Below are 22,818 nucleotides of genomic sequence, written 5' to 3'. Positions count from 1 at the left end.
CCTAAATGGCTGACCGTTTATTCTTAAACTGTGACCCCTGGTTCTAGACTCCCCCAACATCGGGAACATGTTTCCTGCATCGAGCCTGTCCAATCCTTTAAGAATAATATGTTTCAGTAAGATCCTCTCTCATCCTTCTAAATTTCAGTGAATATAAGCTCAGTCGATCCATTCTTTCATCATATGTCAGTCCTGCCATTCCGGGAATTAACCTGGTGAACCTACGCTGCACTCCCTCAATAGCAAGAATGTTCTTCCTCAAATTAGAAGACCAAAATTGCACACAATACTCCAGGTGCGGTCTCACCAGGGTCCTGTACAACTGCAGTAGGATCTCCTTGCTCCTATACTCAAATCCTCTCATTATGAAGGCCAACATGCCATTAGCTTTCTTCACTGCCTGCTGTACCTGCATGCTTACTTTCAGTGACTGTTACACAAGAACACCCAGGTCTCGTTGCACCTCCACATTTTCCTAATCAGACACTATTTAGATACTTGTATCTGCCTTAATCTCCTCTTTTCCGTCTGATAAACCAGATAATAATCTCCTCTGCGTGCAAATGATCCATATCTCTCCTTTCCATGCATATCAGTACATACTCCAAACAGCATCAATGGTGTGGAAGTATTTGTGAGCATCAAGTTCCTTGGTGTTAATATTGCCAATCATCTATCATGGACCAATTTACACTATTTCCTTAGCCATGGCTGAGATACTTGAAGACTGGATGGGGCTAATGTTGTACCTTTATTGAAGGGCTGCAAGGACAAGTTGCAGAATTATAGGCCAATAAGTCTGACACCAGTGGTGGTGTCAGTTACTGGAGAAGATTCTAAGAGACAGGATTTATCTGCATTTGGAAAGGAAAGGATTTGTACCAGCATCTGCAGTTATTTTCTTATACTATAAGAAAATAACTGTAGATGCTGGTACAAATCGAAGGTATTTATTCACAAAGTGCTGGAGTAACTCAGCAGGTCAGGCAGCATCTCGGGAGAGAAGGAATGGGTGACGTTTCGGGTTGAGACCCTTCCTCAGACTGATGTCAGGGGGGGCGGGACAAAGGAAGGATGTAGGTGGAGACAGGAAGATAGAGGGAGATCTGGGAAGGAGGAGGGGAAGGGAGGGACAGAGGAACTATCTAAAGTTGGAGAAGTCGATGTTCATACCAAGGGGCTGCAAACTGCCTAGGCAAAATATGAGGTGCTGCTCCTCCAATTTCCGGTGGGCCTCACTATGGCACTGGAGGAGGCCCATGACAGAAAGGTCAGACTGGGAATGGGAGGGGGAGATGAAGTGCTCGGCCACCGGGAGATCAGTTTGGTTAATGCGTACCGAGCGCAGGTGTTCAGCGAAGCGATCGCCGAGCCTGCGCTTGGTTTCGCCGATGTAAATAAGTTGGCATCTAGAGTAGCGGATGCAATAGATGAGGTTGGAGGAGGTGCAGGTGAACCTTTGTCTCACCTGGAAAGACTGTTTGGGCCCTTGGATGGAGTTGAGGGGGGAGGTAAAGGGACAAGTGTTGCATCTCGTGCGGTTGCAGGGGAAAGTGCCTGGGGTTGGGGTGGTTTGGGTAGGAAGGGACAAGTGGACCAGGGAGTTGCAGAGGGAATGGTCTCTGCGGAACGCAGAGAGGGGAGGGGATGGGAAGATATGGCCAGTGGTGGGGTCACGTTGTAGGTGATGGAAATGTTGGCGGATAATTTGTTGGATCTGCTGGCTGGTGGGGTGGAAGGTGAGAACGAGGGGGATTCTGTCCTTGTTGCGAGTGGGGGGAGTGGGAGCAAGAGCGGAGTTGCAGGATGTAGAAGAGACCCTAGTGAGAGCCTCATCTATAATGGAGGAGGAGAAGCCCCGTTTCCTGAAGAACGAGGACATCTCCGAAGCCCTCGTGTGAAACACCTCATCCCGGGCGCAGATGCGGCGTAGACGGAGGAATTGGGAGTAGGGGATAGACTTTTTGCAGGGGACCGGGTGGGAAGAAGTGTAGTCCAGATAGCTGTGTGAGTCAGTAAGTTTATAGTAAATGCCCGTCACTAGTCTGTCTCCTGTGATGGAGATGGTGAGGTCCAGAAACGGGAGGGAGATGTCGGAGATAGTCCAGGTATATTTAAGGGCAGGATGGAAATTTGGAGGTGAAGTGTATGAAGTCAGTGAGTTCCGCATGGGTACAAGAGGTAGCACCAATGCAATCGTCGATGTAGCAGAGGTAGAGTTCGGGGATGGGGCCGGTGTACGCCCGGAACAGGGATTGTTCGACATACCCGACAAAGAGGCAGGCGTAGCTAGGGCCCATGCAAGTGCCCATAGCTACGCCTCTGGTTTGGAGGAAGTGGGAGGAGTCAAAGGAGAAGTTGTTGAGGTTAAGAACCAGCTCTGCTAGGCGGAGGAGAGTGTTGGTAGATGGGGATTGGCTGGTTCTACGGTCGAGGAAGAAACGGAGGGCTTCCAGACCATCGTTGTGGGGGATGGAAGTGTAGAGTGACTGGACATCCATGGTAAAGATGAGGGAGTGGGGGCCTGGGAACCGGAAGTTATCGAGGAGATGGAGAGTGTGTGAGGTGTCTTGGACGTAGGTGAGGAGGGATTTAACCAGGGGGGATAGGATGGAGTCGAGGTAGGTGGAAATAAGTTCGGTGGGACATGAGCAGGCAGAGACAATGGGTCTGCTGAGACAGTCTGTAGATTTTGGGTAGGATGTAGAATCGGGCCGTTCGGGGCTGGGAAACTATGAGTTTGGAGGCATTGTGGGGTAGATCGCTGGAGATGGTGAGGTCCGTGATGGTGCTGATGATGAAGGTCTGGTGTTTGTCGGTGGGGTCCTGGTCCAGGGATAGGTAGGAAGAGGTGTCTGAGAGTTGTCGTCTGGCCTCTGTCCGGTAGAGGTCAGCACGGCTGACTACCACAGCTCCTCCCTTGTCAGCGGGTTTGATGATAAAGTCCGGGTTGTTGCGGAGTGAGTGGAGGGCTGCACGTTCAGGAGGGGAGAGGTTAGAGTGAGTCAGGGGAGTGGAGAATTTGAGGCGGTTAATGTCATGGAACTGACATTTTCTTATACTGACTGATTTAGGATAGTCAGCATGGCTTTGAGAGTGGGAAATTGGGTCTCATACATTTGAGAGGTTCTTTTGAAGAGATGACCAAGATGATTGACGAGAACAGGGGAATCGATCTTGTTGACCTAGACCTTAACAAATCCCATGTGTCGGCCGGTCCAGAAGGTTAAATCATATGGAACCCAAGGTAAGCTAGAATACAAACTTGGCCAGAGAGCATCAAGGGGTTGGTCTGTTGCTTTTCAGATTGGAGGCCTATGGCCAGTTGTGTGGGATAGGAAACAGTGCTGGGTCCACTGTTGTTTGCTATGGATGAGAATGTCGTAGCATGGTTAGTAAATTTGTAGATAAATACCCATCGTGGGTTATTCCAATACACCAGAATGCCGTTTGGCATTTCAACAGCACCGGCTGTATTTCAGCGTACGATGGACAATCTTTTGGCGGGGATTTCTGGGGTTGTGGTGTATCTGGACGATCTGCTCGTCACAGGTAGTTCCGAGGAAGAACACCTCGACAACCTCGAACAAGTCCTCCGCAGGCTCCAAGATGCAGGCCTACGACTGAAACGAGAAAAATGCGCCTTTCTCGTCAATGAAGTCCAATACCTGGGCCATAAGGTGACGCTGAAGGGCTGCAACCAGTGGGTGAACGAGTCAAAGCCATCGATGAGCTGGCTCAACCGAAGAACGCAAAGAACTGAAGGCGTTCCTTGGGATGCTGAACTATTACGGCAAATTTCTGCCTAATCTATCAACCATGCTCGAACCGCTTCATCAACTGCTGCGCAAAACAGTTCGATGGCACTGGGGACCAGCTCAGCGGAAGGCGTTCGCACAAGCTAAGCAAAGCCTGAAATCGTCCAAAGTTCTGACGCACTACGACAGCAACAAGCCGCTGGTTTTCTCCTGTGACGCCAGTCCTTACGGAGTAGGGGCAGTGCTGTCGCACGTCATGGAAGATGGCACGGAAATGCCAATAGGCTACGCTTCACGCAGTCTGAATAACGCTGAACGCAACTACTCGCAGCTGGATAAGGAGGGTCCAGCCATAGTCTACGGCGTCAAGAAGTTCCACACATACTTGTACGGACAACGATTCGTAATCAACACCGACCACAAGCCGCTTCTTGGGTTGTTCAGTAACGACAAGGCCATTCCGCTAATGGCTTCGCCGCGAGTGATTCGCTGGTCGCTAACACTGGCAGCGTACGATTACGACATCGCGTACAAACCGGGCTCAGCCAACACCAACGCAGACGCGCTTAGCCGACTCCCACGAAGAGCGACGGTATCGCAAGCGCAAATACCAGGAGAAATCGTCCTTCTGATGAGCGGGTTGGAGAAATCGCCCATCACTCCGTCGCGTGTTCGCACCATGACACAGAGGGATCCGATTCTGTCTCGTGTTCGGGAATACATCATGAGCGGGTGGCCAGACAAACCACCAAATGATGATTTCAAGCCCTGCTTCAGTCGCAAAGTGGAGCTGAGCGTTCACGTGGGTTGTCTTCTCTGGGGTAGTCGTGTTGTACTACCACCCCAATGTCGCTCGCAAATGATCGAGGAAGTGCATGATGCCCATCCGGGTATTGTGAAAATGAAAGCGATTGCTAGAGGTTGTGTGTGGTGGCCTGGAATCGATAAGGACTTAGAGCACAAAGTCCGAGCATGTTCACAATGCCAAATGCATCAGCGGGATCCGCCCAAAGCACCATTGCATTCATGGGAGCATCCTAGCCAACCGTGGTCGCGAGTTCATATCGATTATGCCGGCCCGGTACAGGGAAAGATGTTGCTTGTTCTCATCGACGCATATTCAAAATGGATTGAAGTGCATATCACAAGTGAATCAACCAGTGACGTCACTATGGACAAGCTTCGCTTCGTGTTCGCGACACATGGCCTTCAGCATACACTGGTTTCTGACAATGGCCCATGTTTCACTAGTGAAAAGTTCGCAAAGTTCATTAAAGCGAATGGCATTCGTCATGTCAAAAGTGCGCCATACCATCCAGCAACCAATGGTCTCGCAGAACGCGCCGTGCAGACGGTGAAGGCAGCACTCCGCAAGATGTTGGGACCACTGCAAACGCGTGTCGCTCGATTCCTCATCTCGTATCGTTCAACGCCGCAAACTACTACAACGCAAACGCCGGCTGAAATGCTGATGAAAAGGAAAATTCGCACGCGTTTCAGCATCGCAGTGCCAGATGAAAGAGCGACCATTGGGGACAAACAATTCTTGCAAAAGTTGCACCACGATTCCCTCCCAGCTCGAGAATTTGAGGAGGGAGAGAGCGTGCTAGTGCTAGAGGGGAGAAATGGGTACCAGGACACATCGTAAAGAAGCTAGGTCCTGTCTCGTACCAGGTCGAGGTTCACGTCAACGGGGTAGAAATCTGGAAACGTCACGCAGACCAGATTCTGAAACGTGAAATCGACTCTCCCACAACCAACGAAACGGGAGATTCGATAGATTTCGACAGGGGTACGCCCACAGTGTGCGATGAAGATGTCAATGAAAGAAGCGTTGCACAGGAAAACTTAAACGAAAGCAAACACGAAAGAAGCATTGCAACTGAAAACGTCGACGAAAGCAACCACGATGACACCGTCGAGGACGCAACATCAGAGCGCAACGAAGAAACCAATTCAGGGCGTAAGCAGTACCCAAAGCGAAATAGAAAGCGACCGGATTACTACGGATTTGGACAACGGACTTGATTATACAGATTTGGTTATAAGGACAATGTAAACGCACGAAAAATTGGTTATGTAAACTTTGATTTGGATTGTAAATAGATACAAAATGATGCATGTTTTTGGACTTACTTAAATTGGGGTTTTGTTATAGAAAAATACTTTGGCAACATAATGTATAAAGATCATTATGATTTAAAAAAAAGTATCACAATTCTAAGGGGGGAGATATGTGATGTATACATGCAACAATATGGTAAAGCTGCTATGCGATGTATACATGCAACAATATGGTAAAGCTGTGCCTGTTCACCAAACTTGACCTGTCGCACGCTTACCAGCAGTTGGTTTTATCGTCACCAGTTCACGGGATCTGGACGACAAAACCAACTGCTGGTATGTTTGGTGAACTGCTTCCCCTTCACCAGCTTCGTAAACAACTCATCAATCCGAGGTATCGGATACGTATCAGATCGAGCTGCTGTATTCACCGTTAACCTGTAGTCTCCGCAGATTCTCACGCTACCGTCTGCCTTGTCAATGGAGACAATCGGTGCCGCCCATTTTGAGTGTTGAATGGGTTCTATGATTTTTCCCCTCCTGTAGGCGATCTAATTCGCGATCAACGCGATCGCGACGGGCCAGCGGCACTGGTCGAGCCTTCATGAATTTAGATGGTACGGCCGGGTCGATGTAGATGTCGACTTCTAAGCCCTTGAGCGTCCCGAGTTCCGCTTTGAAGAGGTCACTGTATTTGGAGAGGAGGCTCTGCAGGCGGTCGTTCACGTTGACCTGGTTCACCTCCTGCCAGTTGTCGCAGAACTTTCAACCACTCACGGCCAAGTAGGATTGGTCCCGCCCCCTTCGCTACCAGCAGCTTGAGCGTCGCTGTTTGCTGGTTGTGAGAGACAGGCACTGAACATTCTCCCAACAATTCCACTTTCTCTCCAGTGTAGGTACGGAGAACCAAGGTGCTATCGCGAAGGCGTAACCTTTCACCTTTTCCCCACTGGTCCTTCCACATCTCTTCACTGATAAGCGTAACTCCAGCTCCGGTGTCGATTTGCATGGGGATAGTCTTTCCCCCCACACACATGTCCACAGTGAAAGGAGTAACTTTCTTCTTCTCACTGTTAGTATGATAAAGACCATACACATCACCTTCCTCGGTCAGTTGGTGGATTTTATCCGTTTTTCCAGCTGACTGCTTTTTCTGCAGTTTTTTTTCTTCCTCGCTGAGCATTTTTCCCACTCGACTTGCACACCAGTGAGAAATGCCCTTTTTTTACCGCAGTTAAAAGAATCCATCTGTTTTGCTGGACAGTCGTTCGGGTTAGCGTGGGGAGAGCCACCACAGCGATAACACAAAGATCCTCTTATGGTTCCCCACTTGGACTGACCACTGTGAGGCCCCCTTGATTTCGTGATTTTGTTTATTGCTTGGTTTGGCTTTTGTTTCCCGTCACGGAGATCAGCCGTGTTGCGGTCTGCCGTCTCCATAGCGGTGGCGATACCGAGTGCCTTGTCGAAATCCAGCGTGGCTTCCGACAATAATCGACGCTGAATGCGGTCATCATCAATCCCACACACCAAACGATCACGTAACATTTCATTGAGCGTCGAACCATACGCACAATGTTCAGCGAGGTGACGTAACTCGGCCACATAATCAGCAACTGACTCACCCGGCTGACGATGACGAGAGTTGAATTTGTAACGCTGGACGATGACTGACGGTTTCGGGACCTTGTGATTCGTGACTGTTGACACAATCTCAGAATATTCAACTTGCCCAGGTGTCTGTGGCGCAAGTAAACTCGAGATGACTCTGTACGTTGGTCCTCCACACACGGAAAGCAAGATAGCCCTCTTCTTTCCTGCATCTGTAATGTCGTTGGCTAGGAAGTATTGTTCAATGCGCTCGGCGTACTGCACCCAGTCGCCCTGTGCAACATTAAATTCCCCTATTGAGCCAAAAATAGCCATTGTAGCCACAACAACAAGTCACCAAGCGAAACTTCAAAACAAGTTTATCCTCGTCGCCAATTAATGATACGTTTTACTCAGTATCTTTCTCTAAAGCACGCATTGAGTGGGAGACCAAAACATCACAGGTCTGGACGCAAGATCGCCATTTTAACTCTCTGTGTATTTTTGCAGCTGCATATTGTTTGCATGTATACATCGCATAGCAGCTTTACCATATTGTTGCATGTATACATCACAGTAGCATGGTTAGTAAATTTGTAGATGACAAACAAAATGTGGTGTGGTGGACAGTGAAGGCATCCATCCAAAGTTACCAGATCTAGATCTGCTGGAAAATTAGGTCAAGCAATGGTAACTGCAATTTAACTCAGACAAGAACAAAGTAATTGATTTTGGTATGATAAACCAGGAATTACACAGTAAATGGCAGTGCATTGGAGCAGAGAAACTTCAGGGTACAAAGTTTGTCAAAGGTGGTGAGACAGGTAGACAAGATGGTGATGAAGGTGTATAACGATATTTTATGTACTTAAGTGATAGGAGCAGAATTAGGCCATTCGGTTCATCGTCGACACATTCAATCATGGCTAATCTATCTCTCCCTCCTAACCCCATTCTTCTGCCTTATCTCCAACACCCCTGGCACCCACACTAATCAAGAATCTAAATAATCTCTGCCATAAAAATATCCATTTAAAAGCCATTTGGTTAGTTTCATTAATAGGGAAGGTTTGGAGGGAAATGGACAAACACAGGAAAATTGACCAGCTTGGTTAGCACTAATGAGTTGGGCCAAACAGCCCATTTCTGTTGTGTGTAATTCTGAGAAAGAACTGCTTCAACATCCCCTAAAGACAGTAGACAATTGTGACAGAATCTACATAGGCTGTGAATCATCTGGCCATGACAGATGACCAGGGTCCCAAATCATGGGACACATCCCATCAAACAAACACTGATAGTCCCGTGATTGTGGAAAAAATGTCTACGTCATTGAGTGATCAGAGAGTGACAGGATTTTTATGTCTTATAAATGAAGATTCATGCAATATGCCTAATTTCCATGAAATGATCACTTTGATTAAACCATGTGTCTGGGTATGCTGCTCACAGTCAAGGTTTGTCATAGCACACTATTGTTCAAGGTCCCGCCATCACCTGCATCCTGAACAACATCAACACTGATCTTCACAAATGATTGTAGGAAAATAACTGTAGATGCTGGTACAAATCGAAGGTATCACAAAATGCTGGAGTAACTCAGCAAGTCAGGCAGCATCTCAGGAGAGAAGGAATGGGTGCGTTTCAGGTCGAGACCCTTCTTCAGTCTGAAGAAGAGTCTCGACCCGAAACGTCACCCATTCCTTCTCTCCTGAGATGCTGCCTGACCTGCTAAGTAACTCCAGCATTTTGTGATACCTTCACAAATGATTGTGCCACCTATGCAAAGTTGGTGCATTGTGATTCTTAGCCCCAGCAAGCAGAACTCGAAGAATAAACACTAGTTCAAATATTAGAAATTACTTCTTAGATTTGGTATACGCTGGACACAATCATGGAACACAGATCCCAGGGGAAGCTCCTCCTCACCTCAGTCTCCTTCAGCCTGGCTTCCAGAGCTTCCTTTGATCCTTCAACATTGTCTGTGACTTGCAAACGTTCCTGGATTATTTTCATCCAGGACTGAGCATTTGTGAAGCAAGTTTCAAAGTCCTCCTCTGCTCCCTGCACAACCATTTCAGCGATGGGAACTGTCGAGAGAGGCACATCAGGCTTAAAAAATAGCACACACACTCAGAGGGGGGAGAGGAGGGATTGCAGTAAGTGGCTCACATCCTGGGGCAGCTTGCAATATCCAGAGGAGAAATAAAGAGCTGCTTCCATGTACTCTGTACTAAAAACAGCAACGGACTGCCAATGTGCTAACCTTCAGAACGATCATGGAGCAGCATACGCCAGAGGAGCAAGGTGGTCCTGGGGACAGCCCCCACACCTGGGGACAGCCCCCACACCTGGGGACAGCCCCCACACCTGGGGACAGCCCCCACACCTGGGGACAGCCCCCACACCTGGGGGCAGCCCCCACACCTGGGGACAACACAAGGGCCTGCATCAGGCTTCAACCTAAGCAGAATACAATACTGGGCGTTCAAATCCACAGTCTGCCTCACCCCCTTCACTCCCCACAATCACATCCCAAGTCCACAACGTCCCCAAACCCCAGCTCAGCTGCTGCCCCCCCGTCACCCCCTCCTCCCCCCGTCACCCCCTCCTCCCCCCGTCACCCCCTCCTCATCTCCCTCCTCCCCCCGTCACCCCCTCCTCTCCCCTGCTGCATTGACGGCCCAACGTTTCCCGCTCCATCCCGGGTTGGGCCGGGAGGCGGCCCGAAGGCGAGTGGGCGGGGCGACCTTCGGGAGTAGCCGGCGCCTCCTCTCCCCGCCATTCTCTGATGCCGGGCAACCTCACGTCGCTGCCCCCCTCCCCCGGCCTCACTCCCCCGGCCTCACTCAGTCAGCGTCCCGGTCATCCTACAGCCGCGGCCCGTTACCGCGTCATCTCCCTCCGCCCAGCGTGAGGCGTCATCGCGCGCTCTCCGCCCAGCGTGAGGCGTCACCGCGCGCTCCCCGTCCGCTCTCCGCCCAGCGTGAGGCGTCACCGCGCGCTCTCCGCCCAGCGTGAGGCGTCACAGCGCGCTCCCCGCCCGGCGTGCAGCGTCACAGCGTCCTTTCCTTCCACCCGGCGTGGAGCGTCATCGCGCGGTCCCCACCCGATGTAGAGATGCCCGGAATCAAAGATACTAGAGGAGCAAGAAAGACCATACGATTCTATCTGAATATTTCTTCACAAAATGCTGGAGGAACTCAGCAGGTCAGGCAGCATCTATCTGAAAACCGGAGCAGGGCATGGGTAAACTTCAGCGCCATTTTAGTAGGCAGATTCTGTGTGCTCGACTGGGCAGTGTTCATTTCGTATTTCTTCATATTTGAAATGTTTGCAAACAATTATTTTTGTTCAACTTCTTGGATAAATTGATAGTTGACATTTATAACTATTTCTTTTATTTCTTCACAAAATGCTGGAGTAACTCAGCAGGTCAGGCAGCATCTCAGGAGAGAAGGAATGGGTGACGTATCGGGTCGAGACCCTTCTTCAGACTGATGTCAGGGGGGGACAAAGGAAGGATATAGGTGGAGACAGGAAGATAGAGGGAGATCTGGGAAGGGGAAGAGAGGGACAGAGGAACTATCTAAAGTTGGAGAAGTCAATGTTCATACCGCTGGGCCGCAAACTGCCCAGGCGAAATATGAGCTGCTGTTCCTCCAATTTGCGGTGGGCCTCACTATGGCACTGGAGGATAGATGTGAACTTATTCACTTGAGTGGTAAGAACAGGAAGGCAGATTATTGTCTGAATGGTGTCAAGTTAGGAAATGGGGAAGTACAAAGAGATCTGGGTGTCCTTGTTCATCAGTCACTTAAAGTCAGCATGCAGGTATAGCAGGTAGTGAAGAAAGCTAATGGCATGTTGGCCTTTATGACAAGAGGTATAAGAAAATAACTGCAGATGCTGGTACAAATCGATTTATTCACAAAAAATATGACAAGAGGACTTGCATATAGGAGCAAAGAGGTCCTTCCGCAGTTGTACAGGGCCCTAGTGAGACCGCACCTGGAGTACTGTGCAGTTTTGGTCTCCAAATTTGAGGAAGGACATTCTTGCTATTGAGGGAGTGCAGCATAGGTTCAATAGGTTAAGGCAAGGTATAGGGAGAGGGCAAGAACGGGGTACTGATTGTGAATGATCAGCCATGATCACATTGAATGGCGGTGCTGGCCCGAAGGGCCGAATGGCCTACTCCCGCACCTATTGTCTATTAACTATTGAGATATTCACATTTTAAAATTTCATAAATCACAACAATAAAACAAGAAGGTGCCTATGTTATTTGACCCACTTATTGGTTGAATTGAAATATTAATTTTTTACAGGTTGTAGAGGATTGGGTAAGGATTGTGTTAATGCATGTAACTCATTTTTCACAAAAGTGAGGGTTAGCACTATATTCCACCGACCCCCTCAATTATATGTTAAATTCAAAACTAAACTATGGTAGCAATGTACATTATTCATGTCTGAAGCTAGCACTTCTGTATCAGTGTGGGTGTGTATGCATTACATTTTATTACACTGACATAGAATGAAAAGAATGAAAAATTATCTTGACACGTGTTCAGTTATTTTATTTACATCATTAGGATTTTTGGAAATAAGTTTGATGTCACTGATTGCGAATGTGTATGGGTAGGCCCTAGTGAAATGTATGTGAGAGAACAGTGATCATGATCAGGAGAACCATGTGCTGAGAAGTGTGTGCATGACTGATATATATATATGTATATGTCATGCACACACTTCTCAGCACATGGTACTAAGCACATGGTATATATAGAGACAGACAGACAGATAGATTAAAGGTTGCTAAACGTAATTAGAGGAAATCACAAGAAAGAGACTAGAGATATATATGTGTGGGTGTGTGTGTGTATATATATATATATATATATATATATATATATATGATAAATGCATATACATAAACCATAAAGTTCGAATTGCCTTTATGGTTAATGTACATCATGTGAAAAATAAGATGAAGAGAGAAATAGAGCGTTGTTTAAATCAAAGTTGCTTCTGATCCATGAGAAGGAACTTTGAGATCTATTTATCTCTATCTTGCCTCTCACAACAAACACACGCACACAAATATATATATATATATAAAATAAGTTAAATTTGTGCAGTGTGTGTTTGAGCATTACAAGGGAAACTGCACAAAAGAGGGGGCTGGGGATGAGGGATGGAAGGGAAATGGGCAGAAACAGTAAGAAATAATAAAATCAGAGAAATGAAGCAGGGGGAAAACATTTAAAAATAAAAATAACAAAAAAATGTGTTGATAGATGATATTTTCTGCTGTTCCCCCACAACACTGATTACACTCAAATTACAGTCAAATTTAAACAGCCTCTCACACTGCCTTGAGGACATAAAATGTTGGATGGCACAGAACTTCCTCCAATTAAATGAGAGCAAGTCTGAGGTCATCCTATTCGGCCCCCCCCCGACTCCATCAAATTGATAACAGGCAGTCTTGGAAGTCTATCCTGCCTAGTCAAACCGCATGTCAAAAACTTCGGCATGATATTTGACTCTGCATTAAAATTTGATAAGCAAGTCAACGCTGTGGTAAAAGCCAGTTTCTTCCAACTTCGAACCATAGCTAAAATCAAACCTTTCCTCCAATTCGACGACACAGAAAAAATCATTCACGTTTTCATTTCCTCCCGCCTAGACTACTGCAACTCCCTATACACTGGGATCAGCCAATCTTCCCTGTCCCGCCTGCAACTGGTCCAAAACGCCGCAGCGAGACTCCTGACGGGTACCCGTAAAAGGGACCGCATCACCCCGATTCTGGCCTCTCTCCACTGGCTCCCTGTACGGTACAGAATCAACTTCAAGCTCCTCCTATTCACGTATAAAGCCCTAAATGGACACTCCCCCCCCACATCAAAAATCTTCTAACCCCCCTCTCTAACTCCAGGTCCGTCAGGTCGGCCGATTTGGGGTTACTCACTATCCCGCGGTCTAGGCTTAAGCTCAGGGGTGACCGCGCTTTTGCGGTTGCAGCTCCTAGACTGTGGAACAGCATCCCTCTCCCCATCAGAACTGCCCCCTCCATCGACTCCTTTAAGTCCAGGCTCAAAACCTATTTCTACTCCCTAGCGTTTGAGGCTCATTGAGGAGGCGCTGTGAACTGTTTGCGTGCTACTGTATGTTTCATTTTTTTTTTCCCATTGGGACCTAATCAGATGTACAGCACTTTGGTCAACGTGGGTTGTTTTTAAATGTGCTATACAAATAAAATTGACTTGACTTGACACTGCGAGAGGCATAGTGAACGGCAGGTTTTGCCTACTAAAATGGCGGATGCTCCGCTGCTTTGCGTACTACACCAGTATAGGCGATTTCAACAGAGTTGTCCATCTTGCTCCGCTCTATTATCTTTGCCGGGAACTGCAGGCACTGGTTTGCAAAAACAGACACAAAGTGCTGGAGTAATTCAGCAGGTCGGGCAGCATCTGTGGAGAACATGGATAGGTGGTGTTTCTGGTTGGGGCCCTGCTTCAAGTACTGAGGGGGACGGGGGTTAGGATTGGGGGTATGAGGATGGATGAGAGGGGGAGCAGCAGGACATGTCCCGCCATGTAGTATAGAGTCACAGAGACAGAGCGATACAGTGTGGAAACAGACCCTTCAAGCCCAACTCGCCCACACTGGCCAACAATGTCCCAGCTACACTGGTCCCACTTGCCTGCGCCTGATCCATATCCCTCCAAATCTGTCCTATCCATGTACCTGTTTAACTGTTTCTTAAACGATGGGATAGTCCCAGCCTCAACTACGTCCTCTGGCAGCTTGTTCCATACACCCACCACCCTTTGTGTGAAAAAGCTACCGCTCAGATTCCTATCAAATCTTTTCCCCTTCACCTTGAACCTATGTCCTCTGGTCCTCGATGCCCCTACTCTGGGGCAAGAGACTCAGAGCATCTACCCGGTCTATTCCTCTCATGATGTTATACACCTCTATACGATCACCCCTTATCCTCCTGCGCTCCATGGAATAGAGACCCAGCCTACTCAACCTCTTCCTATAGCTCACACCCTCTAGTCCTGGCAACATCCTCCTAAATCTTTTCTGAACCCTTTCAAGCTTGACAATGTCTTTCCTATAACATGGTGTCCAGAACTGAACACAATATTCTGAATCATAATCATTCTTTATTAGACAAGTATGTTTTGCAACAAATGAGGAATTTGATTTGCCAGTCAAACCAATAAAAAGCAAAACACACAAAATATATTTTAACATAAACATCCACCACAGTGACTCATCCACATTCCGCACTGTGATGAAAGGAGAAAAAAATGTTCAATGTTCTTCCCTTCTTTGTTCTCCTGCGGTCAACGGCCTCGAGCCTTCCGTTGACGGGACGATCTTGGCTCCAGTAGCCGGCGGTTGGACACTCCGCGTCGGGGTGATTAACCTCCCGCATCGGGGGGATTTCAGCTCCCCGCGCTGGGTGATCGAACTCCCGAGTTGGGGCTGGTCAAATCTCCTGCGACTTTGGAGCTTCCCGACATCGGTCTCTACCCGAGACTGCGAGATCCTTGATGTTGAAATCCACAGGCCGCAGTTGGAGCGTCGATCCCAGGCAAAGGATCGCAGGCTCCGATGCTAAGTCCACAGCCCCGCGGCAGGGCTCAAAGTCAGTCTTGAGCAAGGCCGCCAGCTCCATGGTGTTTGACCGCAGAGTGACTGGAGATACGATCCGGAAAACAATCGTATCTCTAGCAAGGTAAGAGATTGAAAAAAAGTTTCCCCCAAACCCTTCCCCCACCCCACATAAAACAAACATAAGAGAACATTAACATAAACTTTTTAAAACATACTAAAAATAACAAAAAAGAGAAAAGACAGACAGACTGTTGGCGAGGCTGCCATTGCTGACAATAGACAATAGACAATAGGTGCAGGAGTAGGCCATTCAGCCCTTCGAGCCAGCACCGCCATTCAATGCGATCATGGCTGATCACTCTCAATCAGTACCCCGTTTCTGCCTTCTCCCCATACCCCCTCACTCCGCTATCCTTAAGAGCTCTATCCAGCTCTCTCTTGAAAGCATCCAACGAACTGGCCTCCACTGCCTTCTGAGGCAGAGAATTCCACACCTTCACCACTCTCTGACTGAAAAAGTTCTTCCTCATCTCCGTTCTAAATGGCCTACCCTTTATTCTTAAACTGTGGCCCCTTGTTCTGGACTCCCCCAACATTGGGAACATGTTTCCCAATGACGGCGCCACCCGGTGGACTGCGGTCTCACCAACGTCTTATACAACTACAACATGACCTCCCAACTTCAATGCTCAATACTCTGACTGATGAAGGCCAAAGTACAAAACCATGCTGACTATCCCTAATCAACCCCTGCCCATCCAAATGCCTGTATATCCTATCCCTCAGAATACTCTCCAGGTATCTGGCAAGTACTGTCTCTCACACATCATAGGGGACAGACAATCGACCGATGCCTACTACAAACCATCGACCGACGCCTACTACAAACCAACTGGCTCCCAATGACGTGGATTCCACTTCCTCCCAACCATTCTTAACAGCTCTCCATTAGGTGATACTACCTCGAAATGCTGCAGTCCCACTTGTGAAGAGGGGTCAAGAAAAGAGTGTTCAGTTCACGTCCCTGTTTCCATTAATCTTTCCACCACTACGCACAAGAAGCCTTTGTATGCAGATGCCGAGAAGTGTGTTCAGCTCTGGTTGAACAATTTCTAATCTTGTGATGAATGAATGAATAAGTTTATTGGCCAAGTATGCATATACAAGGAATGTGCCTTGGTGCTCCGCTCACAAATGACAACACAAACATACAGTTAGCAATTAAGAATAAAGCATAAACACATCAAAACAATATGGATACACCATTACGGTCTAAACATGTGGGTGAAAATAAACCAGAGCTAAAAAGAGACTACAGACTTTGGTTATTGAGTAGAACTATCACTCGTGGAAAAAAGCTGTTTTTATGTCTGGCTGTGGCTGCTTTGACAGTCCGGAGTCGCCTTCCAGAGGGAAGTGCTTCGAAGAGTTTGTGGCCAGGGTGAGAGGGGTCAGAGATGATCTTGCCCGCTCGCTTCCTGGCCCTTGCAGTGTACAGTTCATCCATGGGGGGAAGGTTGCAGCCAACAACCTTCTCAGCTGAGCGAACGATCCGTTGCAGCCTCCGGATGTCGTGCTTGGTGGCTGAGCCAAACCAGACCATGATGGAGAAGGTGAGGGCAGACTCAATGATAGCAGTATAGAATTGGACCATCATTGCCTGTGGCAGATTGTGTTTCTTCAGTTGCCGCAGGAAGTACATCGTCTGTTGGGCCTTTTTGACTGTGGAGTCGATGGTGGCCCCCCATTTAAGGTCCCTGGAGATGATGTAAGGGCTAACATTACGAATGCAGCAATGTGGGTTTTATTGCAGGAGTGTAAAAGCTCCAGCTCGGATTATTCCTGGGGCATCCTGTTGTCAGCATGGAAGCGCGGTTTATGGCTGATCGTATCCTCTGATATCAGCAACTGGCCTCAAAGCTTTGAAATGTTAAGAAGAACATATTGCCATATGGACTACCCTTTGTTCCCAAGAAAGAAGAGGTCACGATGGACACGGAGGTCCCGAAAGACACATAATGATTTATAGGGCATTGTAAATTTGCCATATAAGGCAGTGATGGAAAAATACTGGCACATGTATTTAGGGTATAAAAGGTGTGTAAATGCTAGCTTTCGGAGAGAGAGGCTACACTAGCTGCCTGAGCGTTTCTGAACTCTTCAGTAGCTAGGCTCTCTCCTACCTGGGTGAGTAGAATAAAGAGGTTAAATGATTTTGGTTGTCTGACTATTCTGTTCATCGGGCACGAACTACAACATTTGGCGTAGTCGGCAGGATCTCTTTGGCACCGTCAACCACGAACGACTAAGAGGCAGCGGTGACTGAAACACGTCCGAAGGGGACAGAGTGCACTTCTCAACCGTTGTTCGAGACCCCGGACGTTGACGTCTTTCAGACACTGAAGTCCCTCGTTTGGGGTTGATTTCGTGTTCAACTGAGATTCACAGACGAACCGATAAGGATAAGGACAAGGGCAAGGATAAGGATACGTATCGGGAAGGTAAGGGGCGGTCACTCTTGTTGACATTGTTTTGGTCTGGGTAAATTGATCGTTTGGTAAAATTTATTGATAACATAATTTTGGGTAATTGGATGTCAGACATATGGGACAGACTTTGGATAAGAGTGATGGCGTGCCCCGGTACAACACATGTGTTTTTTGGATATTGAGGTAAGAGTCTTTATCGCATGAGTCTGTGGTCTGGGTAAATTTAAGAGTAATTTCATAACGTGATATAGTGATTGGTTGTCAGGCCAGGAATGGGTCAGGCTATGGATATAAGCGGTGGAACAATTAATGTGGGAGCGAGAAGCGGTGAAGAAATGGAAAAAGAGGATTAAAGAATGGAAAGAGGGGGAAGCGCCATCAGGAGTCGAGGGAGCGAAGTTGGAGGGAAAATGCAAGTAGTAGAGGGATATCAGTGTGTGATAGGTTGGGAATACCGAAAACATGCGATATTTTGCAAGCGGAATGTAAGGTGTATGATCTAAAACTTGCCCGTACTACCCGAGCTCGAGGAGAATTTAAAACCGGTACCAAAGGGATATATCCCGCACAATAACAACAAAAGTCAGAATCCGAACCACTGGAGTCTATAGCGGCTTTATTAGGTAATCAGGAATCCGAGGGTGACGAGGAACCCTGGACACGTCCAATCCCCACAGCCCCACAGGCAGAGCCACCGGTTCTACCCTCCCCGCCAGGATACTCGGGACAACCCCCCGATTATGAGACAGCATCAGGGAATATGGATAGGTCCCAGACAAAGGGTTAAGTTGCGCCACGAACAAGAATCCGCACGATCGGCGCTAGAGATTGAGGATACTGCCTACCCTCGCCTCTTTCAGTACACCTCATTCTGCCCAGCAGGCTGAATTATTTGCCCTCACGCGGGCCTGCCACCTTTGCGTTGACCAACGTGCTAATATTTATACCGACTCACGATATGCTTTTGGGGTTGCACATGATTTTGGTAACCTGTGGCAGTACAGGGGCTTTTTGACTGCAGCAGGCACTCCTATTAAAAATGCCCTGTTTGTCCGAAATCTACTAGCGGGTTTAGCACTCCCGAAAACCTTGGCTGTCATTAAATGTAATTCACATACATCTGCCAAGGATCCCATTTCTTTCGGGAATGCATTGGCTGACACATTGGCAAGCACAGAGGCCCTGACCCCTACCATTTTAGTTTCTTCAGGTGAACAACAGCAGTTTTCTGCAACTACTGCTATGCCCAGTGTTTCGGAATTCTGCCAGCTTCAGGGGGACGCCCCCGAGGCTGAGAGACACCAGTGGAGCCAGGATGGGTGTTCCCCTCGTGAATCTGACTCGCTTTGGGTTACTGCCTCTGGCAAAGTTTGTGTCCCTAACGCGCTTTTACCTGTTTTGTTGCATTATGTGCACTCTCTTACCTATGCTGGTAAGAGGGGAATGTTGGATGTAATAAATGCTACATGGTATCACCCCAAAATACATTGGGGTTTACAAATTGATTTTATTGAATTGCCACGTGTGCATAGTTATAAGTATTGCTTAGTTATTGTTGATGTGTTTAGCCGATGAATTGAAGCCGAAGGTCTCGATAGGACTTTGACATCCAGTCTGAAATCTCAAACTATATAATGTTTAGCATTGTAAAATAATGTTCATTTTGCTATTGTTACTCCCACTATTAGGGGAAATGCACTCAAGATCTATATGGGATTGTGGTCAATCTATATTTACTCCATGACATTTATGTAGAGACGATCAGATGATATGCAGAGGAGGCAATGGCACAATACCCTGGAAGGCAGAAAGAATAGGACCCTGCTCAGGATGGTTTAATAAGACCAGAGCTAAACAATTGAGAGACCAAGCCTATTGGGTCGTACCCTGCGGACACACTTTGTGCCAGTTTAATTTCCAATGCCTGACAGATGAATTTAGTTTTTCATGTAAGAAGCAGCAGCCATATCAGGGTCGGTCTAGACGAACGAGGGTTACATCAGTCGTCTCTACGAGAAGAGATGAGGGGAAGAATAGACTGGAGAAGGGACTCTTGCAGTAGAACGCAGGAGAGCTTTACATGTCCAGCCAACACAGCATGCGCAGTAGAGAAGTATGAAGTACAATGCCCTGAGGGGTGCGGAGGGTATGCAGCAAAAAGACAACTAATGGTTATTACACATAACCAAGGGAAGGTCAATTTGACCACTAAATGGAATGTAAGCATGACTTGTGAAAGAGGAGATGGAACCGCATGGTTGAGTAATCAAACTGCGTTAAGGGAATGGAGCAGAAAGGGCTGGATCCGCTGGGGGACAAGTAGCAGCACTTACATTCTGAAGAAAGATGATTGGTTGGCGTGTACCAATGCTACCCAGATAGAAGGAAGGCACCCCCTAGTAATAATTTGGTCAGTACGAGACCAGGAAAAATCCAATGTAGGACATTTAAGGCGAATGTATACAACTTGTACCCCAATGGTTAGATCCCCGAATGTGTTAAATTTGACCGTCAGGATAGAATATGAATCCAGGAAGCAGAGTGAATGTAACGTTGCTGAAAGTACAATGGAGGTGTTGGAACTGCAATAGGAACGTTAAATTCCTTCGATATAGAGACCCTACAAAATAAGATACAGACAGTAGGAGGATTGATGGGAGAAGGAATAAAACTATGTAATGCTTGGGATAGAGGATTACAAGAAACGCAATTTTCAGGATGGTCATCTGATGTAATGACTTGGAGACAGAATGAAGAGGTAGAAAAAGAACTGGAAAGGGTAATGCAGGATCAAACGGAGTTAAATTCGAATTACACCCACTGTATGATAGAAACATAGAAACATAGAAAATAGGTGCAGGAGTAGGCCATTCGGCCCTTCGAGCCTGCACCGCCATTCAATATGATCATGGCTGATCATTCAGCTCAGTAGCCTGTACCTGCCTTCTCTCCATACCCCCTGATCCCCTTAGAATAAAGGGCCACATCTAACTCCCTCTTAAATATAGCCAATGAACTGGCCTCAACTACCTTCTGTGGCAGAGAATTCCACAGACTCACCACTCTCTGTGTGAAGAAATGTTTTCTCATCTCGGTCCTAAAAGACTTCCCCCTTATCCTTAAGCTGTGACCCCTGGTTCTGGACTCCCCCAACATGGGGAACAATCTTCCCGCATCTAGCCTCTCCAACCCCTTAAGAATTTTATATGTTTCTATAAGATCCCCCCTCAGTCTTCTAAATTCCAGCGAGTACAAGCCCAGTCTATCCAGTCTTTCCTCATATGTAAGTCCCGCCATCCCAGGGATCAATCTGGTGAACCTTCTCTGTACTCCCTCTAAGGCAAGAACGTCTTTCCACAGGTTAGGAGACCAAAACTGCACACAATACTCCAGGTGCGGTCTCACCAAGGCCCTGTACAACTGCAGCAGAACCTCCCTGCTCCTAAACTCAAATCCTCTTGCTATGAATGCCAACATACCGTTCGCTTTCTTCACTGCCTGCTGCACCTGCATGCTTGCTTTCAATGACTGGTGCACCATGACACCCAGGTCCCGTTGCATCTCCCCTTCTCCCAATCGGTCACCATTCAGGTAATACTCTGCTTTCCTGTTCTTGCCGCCAAAGTGGATAACCTCACATTTATCCACATTATATTGCATCTGCCATGCATTTGCCCACTCGCCTAATCTATCCAAGTCACTCTGCAGCCTCCTAGCATCCTCCTCGCAGCTAACACTGCCACCCAGCTTCGTGTCATCCGCAAACTTAGAGATGTTGCATTCAATTCCCTCGTCCAAATCATTAATATACACTGTAAATAACTGGGGTCCCAGCACTGAGCCTTGCGGTACCCCACTAGTCACTGCCTGCCATTCCGAAAAGGACCCGTTTATTCCTACTCTTTGCTTCCTGTCCGCCAACCAATTTTCTATCCACCTCAACACTGAACCCTCAATACCGTGTGCTTTAAGTTTGTACACCAATCTCCTATGTGGGACCTTGTCGAAGGCCTTCTGAAAGTCCAGATATAACACATCGACTGGTTCTCCCTTATCCACTCTACTAGTTACATCCTCGAAAAATTCTATAAGATTCGTCAGACATGATTTGCCTTTGGTAAATCCATGCTGACTTTGTCCGATGATATCACCACTTTCCAAATGTAATGCTATCACATCTTTAATAACTGACTCTAGCATTTTCCCCACTACCGATGTTAGGCTAACTGGTCTATAATTCCCCGTTTTCTCTCTCCCTCCCTTTTTAAAAAGTGGGGTTACATTAGCTACCCTCCAGTCCTCAGGAACTACTCCAGAATCTAAAGAGTTTTGAAAAATTATCACTAATGCATCCACTATTTCTGAGGCTACTTCCTTAAGCACTCTGGGATGCAGCCTATCTGGCCCTGGGGATTTGTCTGCCTTTAATCCATTTAATTTACCTAACACCACTTCCCGACTAACCTGGATTTCCCTCAGTTCCTCCATCTCATTTGACCCCCGGTCCCCCGCTATTTCCGGCAGACGGTTTATGTCTTCCTTAGTGAAGACAGAACCAAAGTATTTGTTCAATTGGTCTGTCATCTCCTTGTTCCCTATGATCAATTCACCTGTTTCCGACTGCAAGGGACCTACATTTGCCTTAACTAATCTTTTCCTGACATATCTATAAAAGCTTTTGCAGTCTGTTTTTATGTTCCTTGCCAGTTTTCCCTCATAATCTATTTTCCCTTTCCTAATTAAGCCCTTTGTCCTCCTCTGCTGGACTCTGAATTTCTCCCAGTCTTCTGGTATGCTACTTTTTCTGGCTAATCTGTATGCTTCATCTTTTGTTTTAATACTATCCTTGATTTCCCTTGTTAGCCACGGATGCACTACCTTTCCTGGTTTGTTCTTTTGCCAAACTGGGATGAACACTTGTTGTAGTTCATCCATGCGACCTTTAAATGCCTTCCATTGCATGTCCACCGTCAACCCTTTCAGCATCAATCGCCAGTCTATCTTGGACAATTCACGCCTCATACCCTCAAAGTTACCTTTCTTTAAGTTCAGAACACTTGTTTCTGTATCGACTTTGTCACTCTCCATCCTAATGAAGAACTCTACCATATTATGATCACTCTTGCCCAAGGGACCTCGCACAACAACACTGCTAACTAACCCTTCCTCATTACTCAATACCCAGTCTAGAATGGCCTGTTCTCTCGTTGGTTCCTCGACATGTTGGTTTAGAAAACCATCTCTCAAACATTCCAAGAAATCCTCTACATCAG

General features: G+C 47.3%; 1 protein-coding gene across 3 annotated transcripts in view; it reads right to left on the bottom strand.

Annotated features, from left to right (window-relative positions):
• syne3 (spectrin repeat containing, nuclear envelope family member 3) overlaps positions 1–10,347 on the bottom strand; it is a 73,674-nt gene extending 63,327 nt beyond the window's left edge. For 2 of the 3 annotated variants that reach the window (XM_078406997.1, XM_078406999.1), the window contains exons 1-2: positions 10,262–10,347; positions 9,342–9,502 (exon numbers count right to left, since the gene is read on the bottom strand). In XM_078406997.1, the coding sequence (XP_078263123.1) occupies positions 9,342–9,488 (147 nt within the window). In that variant the 5' untranslated portion in view covers positions 9,489–9,502; positions 10,262–10,347. Of the gene's footprint in view, positions 1–9,341; positions 9,503–10,162; positions 10,192–10,261 lie in introns of those variants that run through there. The other variant, XM_078406998.1, reaches the window with a different exon arrangement.
• Between the last annotated feature and the right edge of the window lie 12,471 nt (positions 10,348–22,818).

This window comes from Rhinoraja longicauda, chromosome 10, assembly GCF_053455715.1.
Source record: "Rhinoraja longicauda isolate Sanriku21f chromosome 10, sRhiLon1.1, whole genome shotgun sequence".
Taxonomy (NCBI): domain Eukaryota; kingdom Metazoa; phylum Chordata; class Chondrichthyes; order Rajiformes; family Arhynchobatidae; genus Rhinoraja; species Rhinoraja longicauda.
This window is presented reverse-complemented; position numbering and strand designations above follow the sequence as displayed.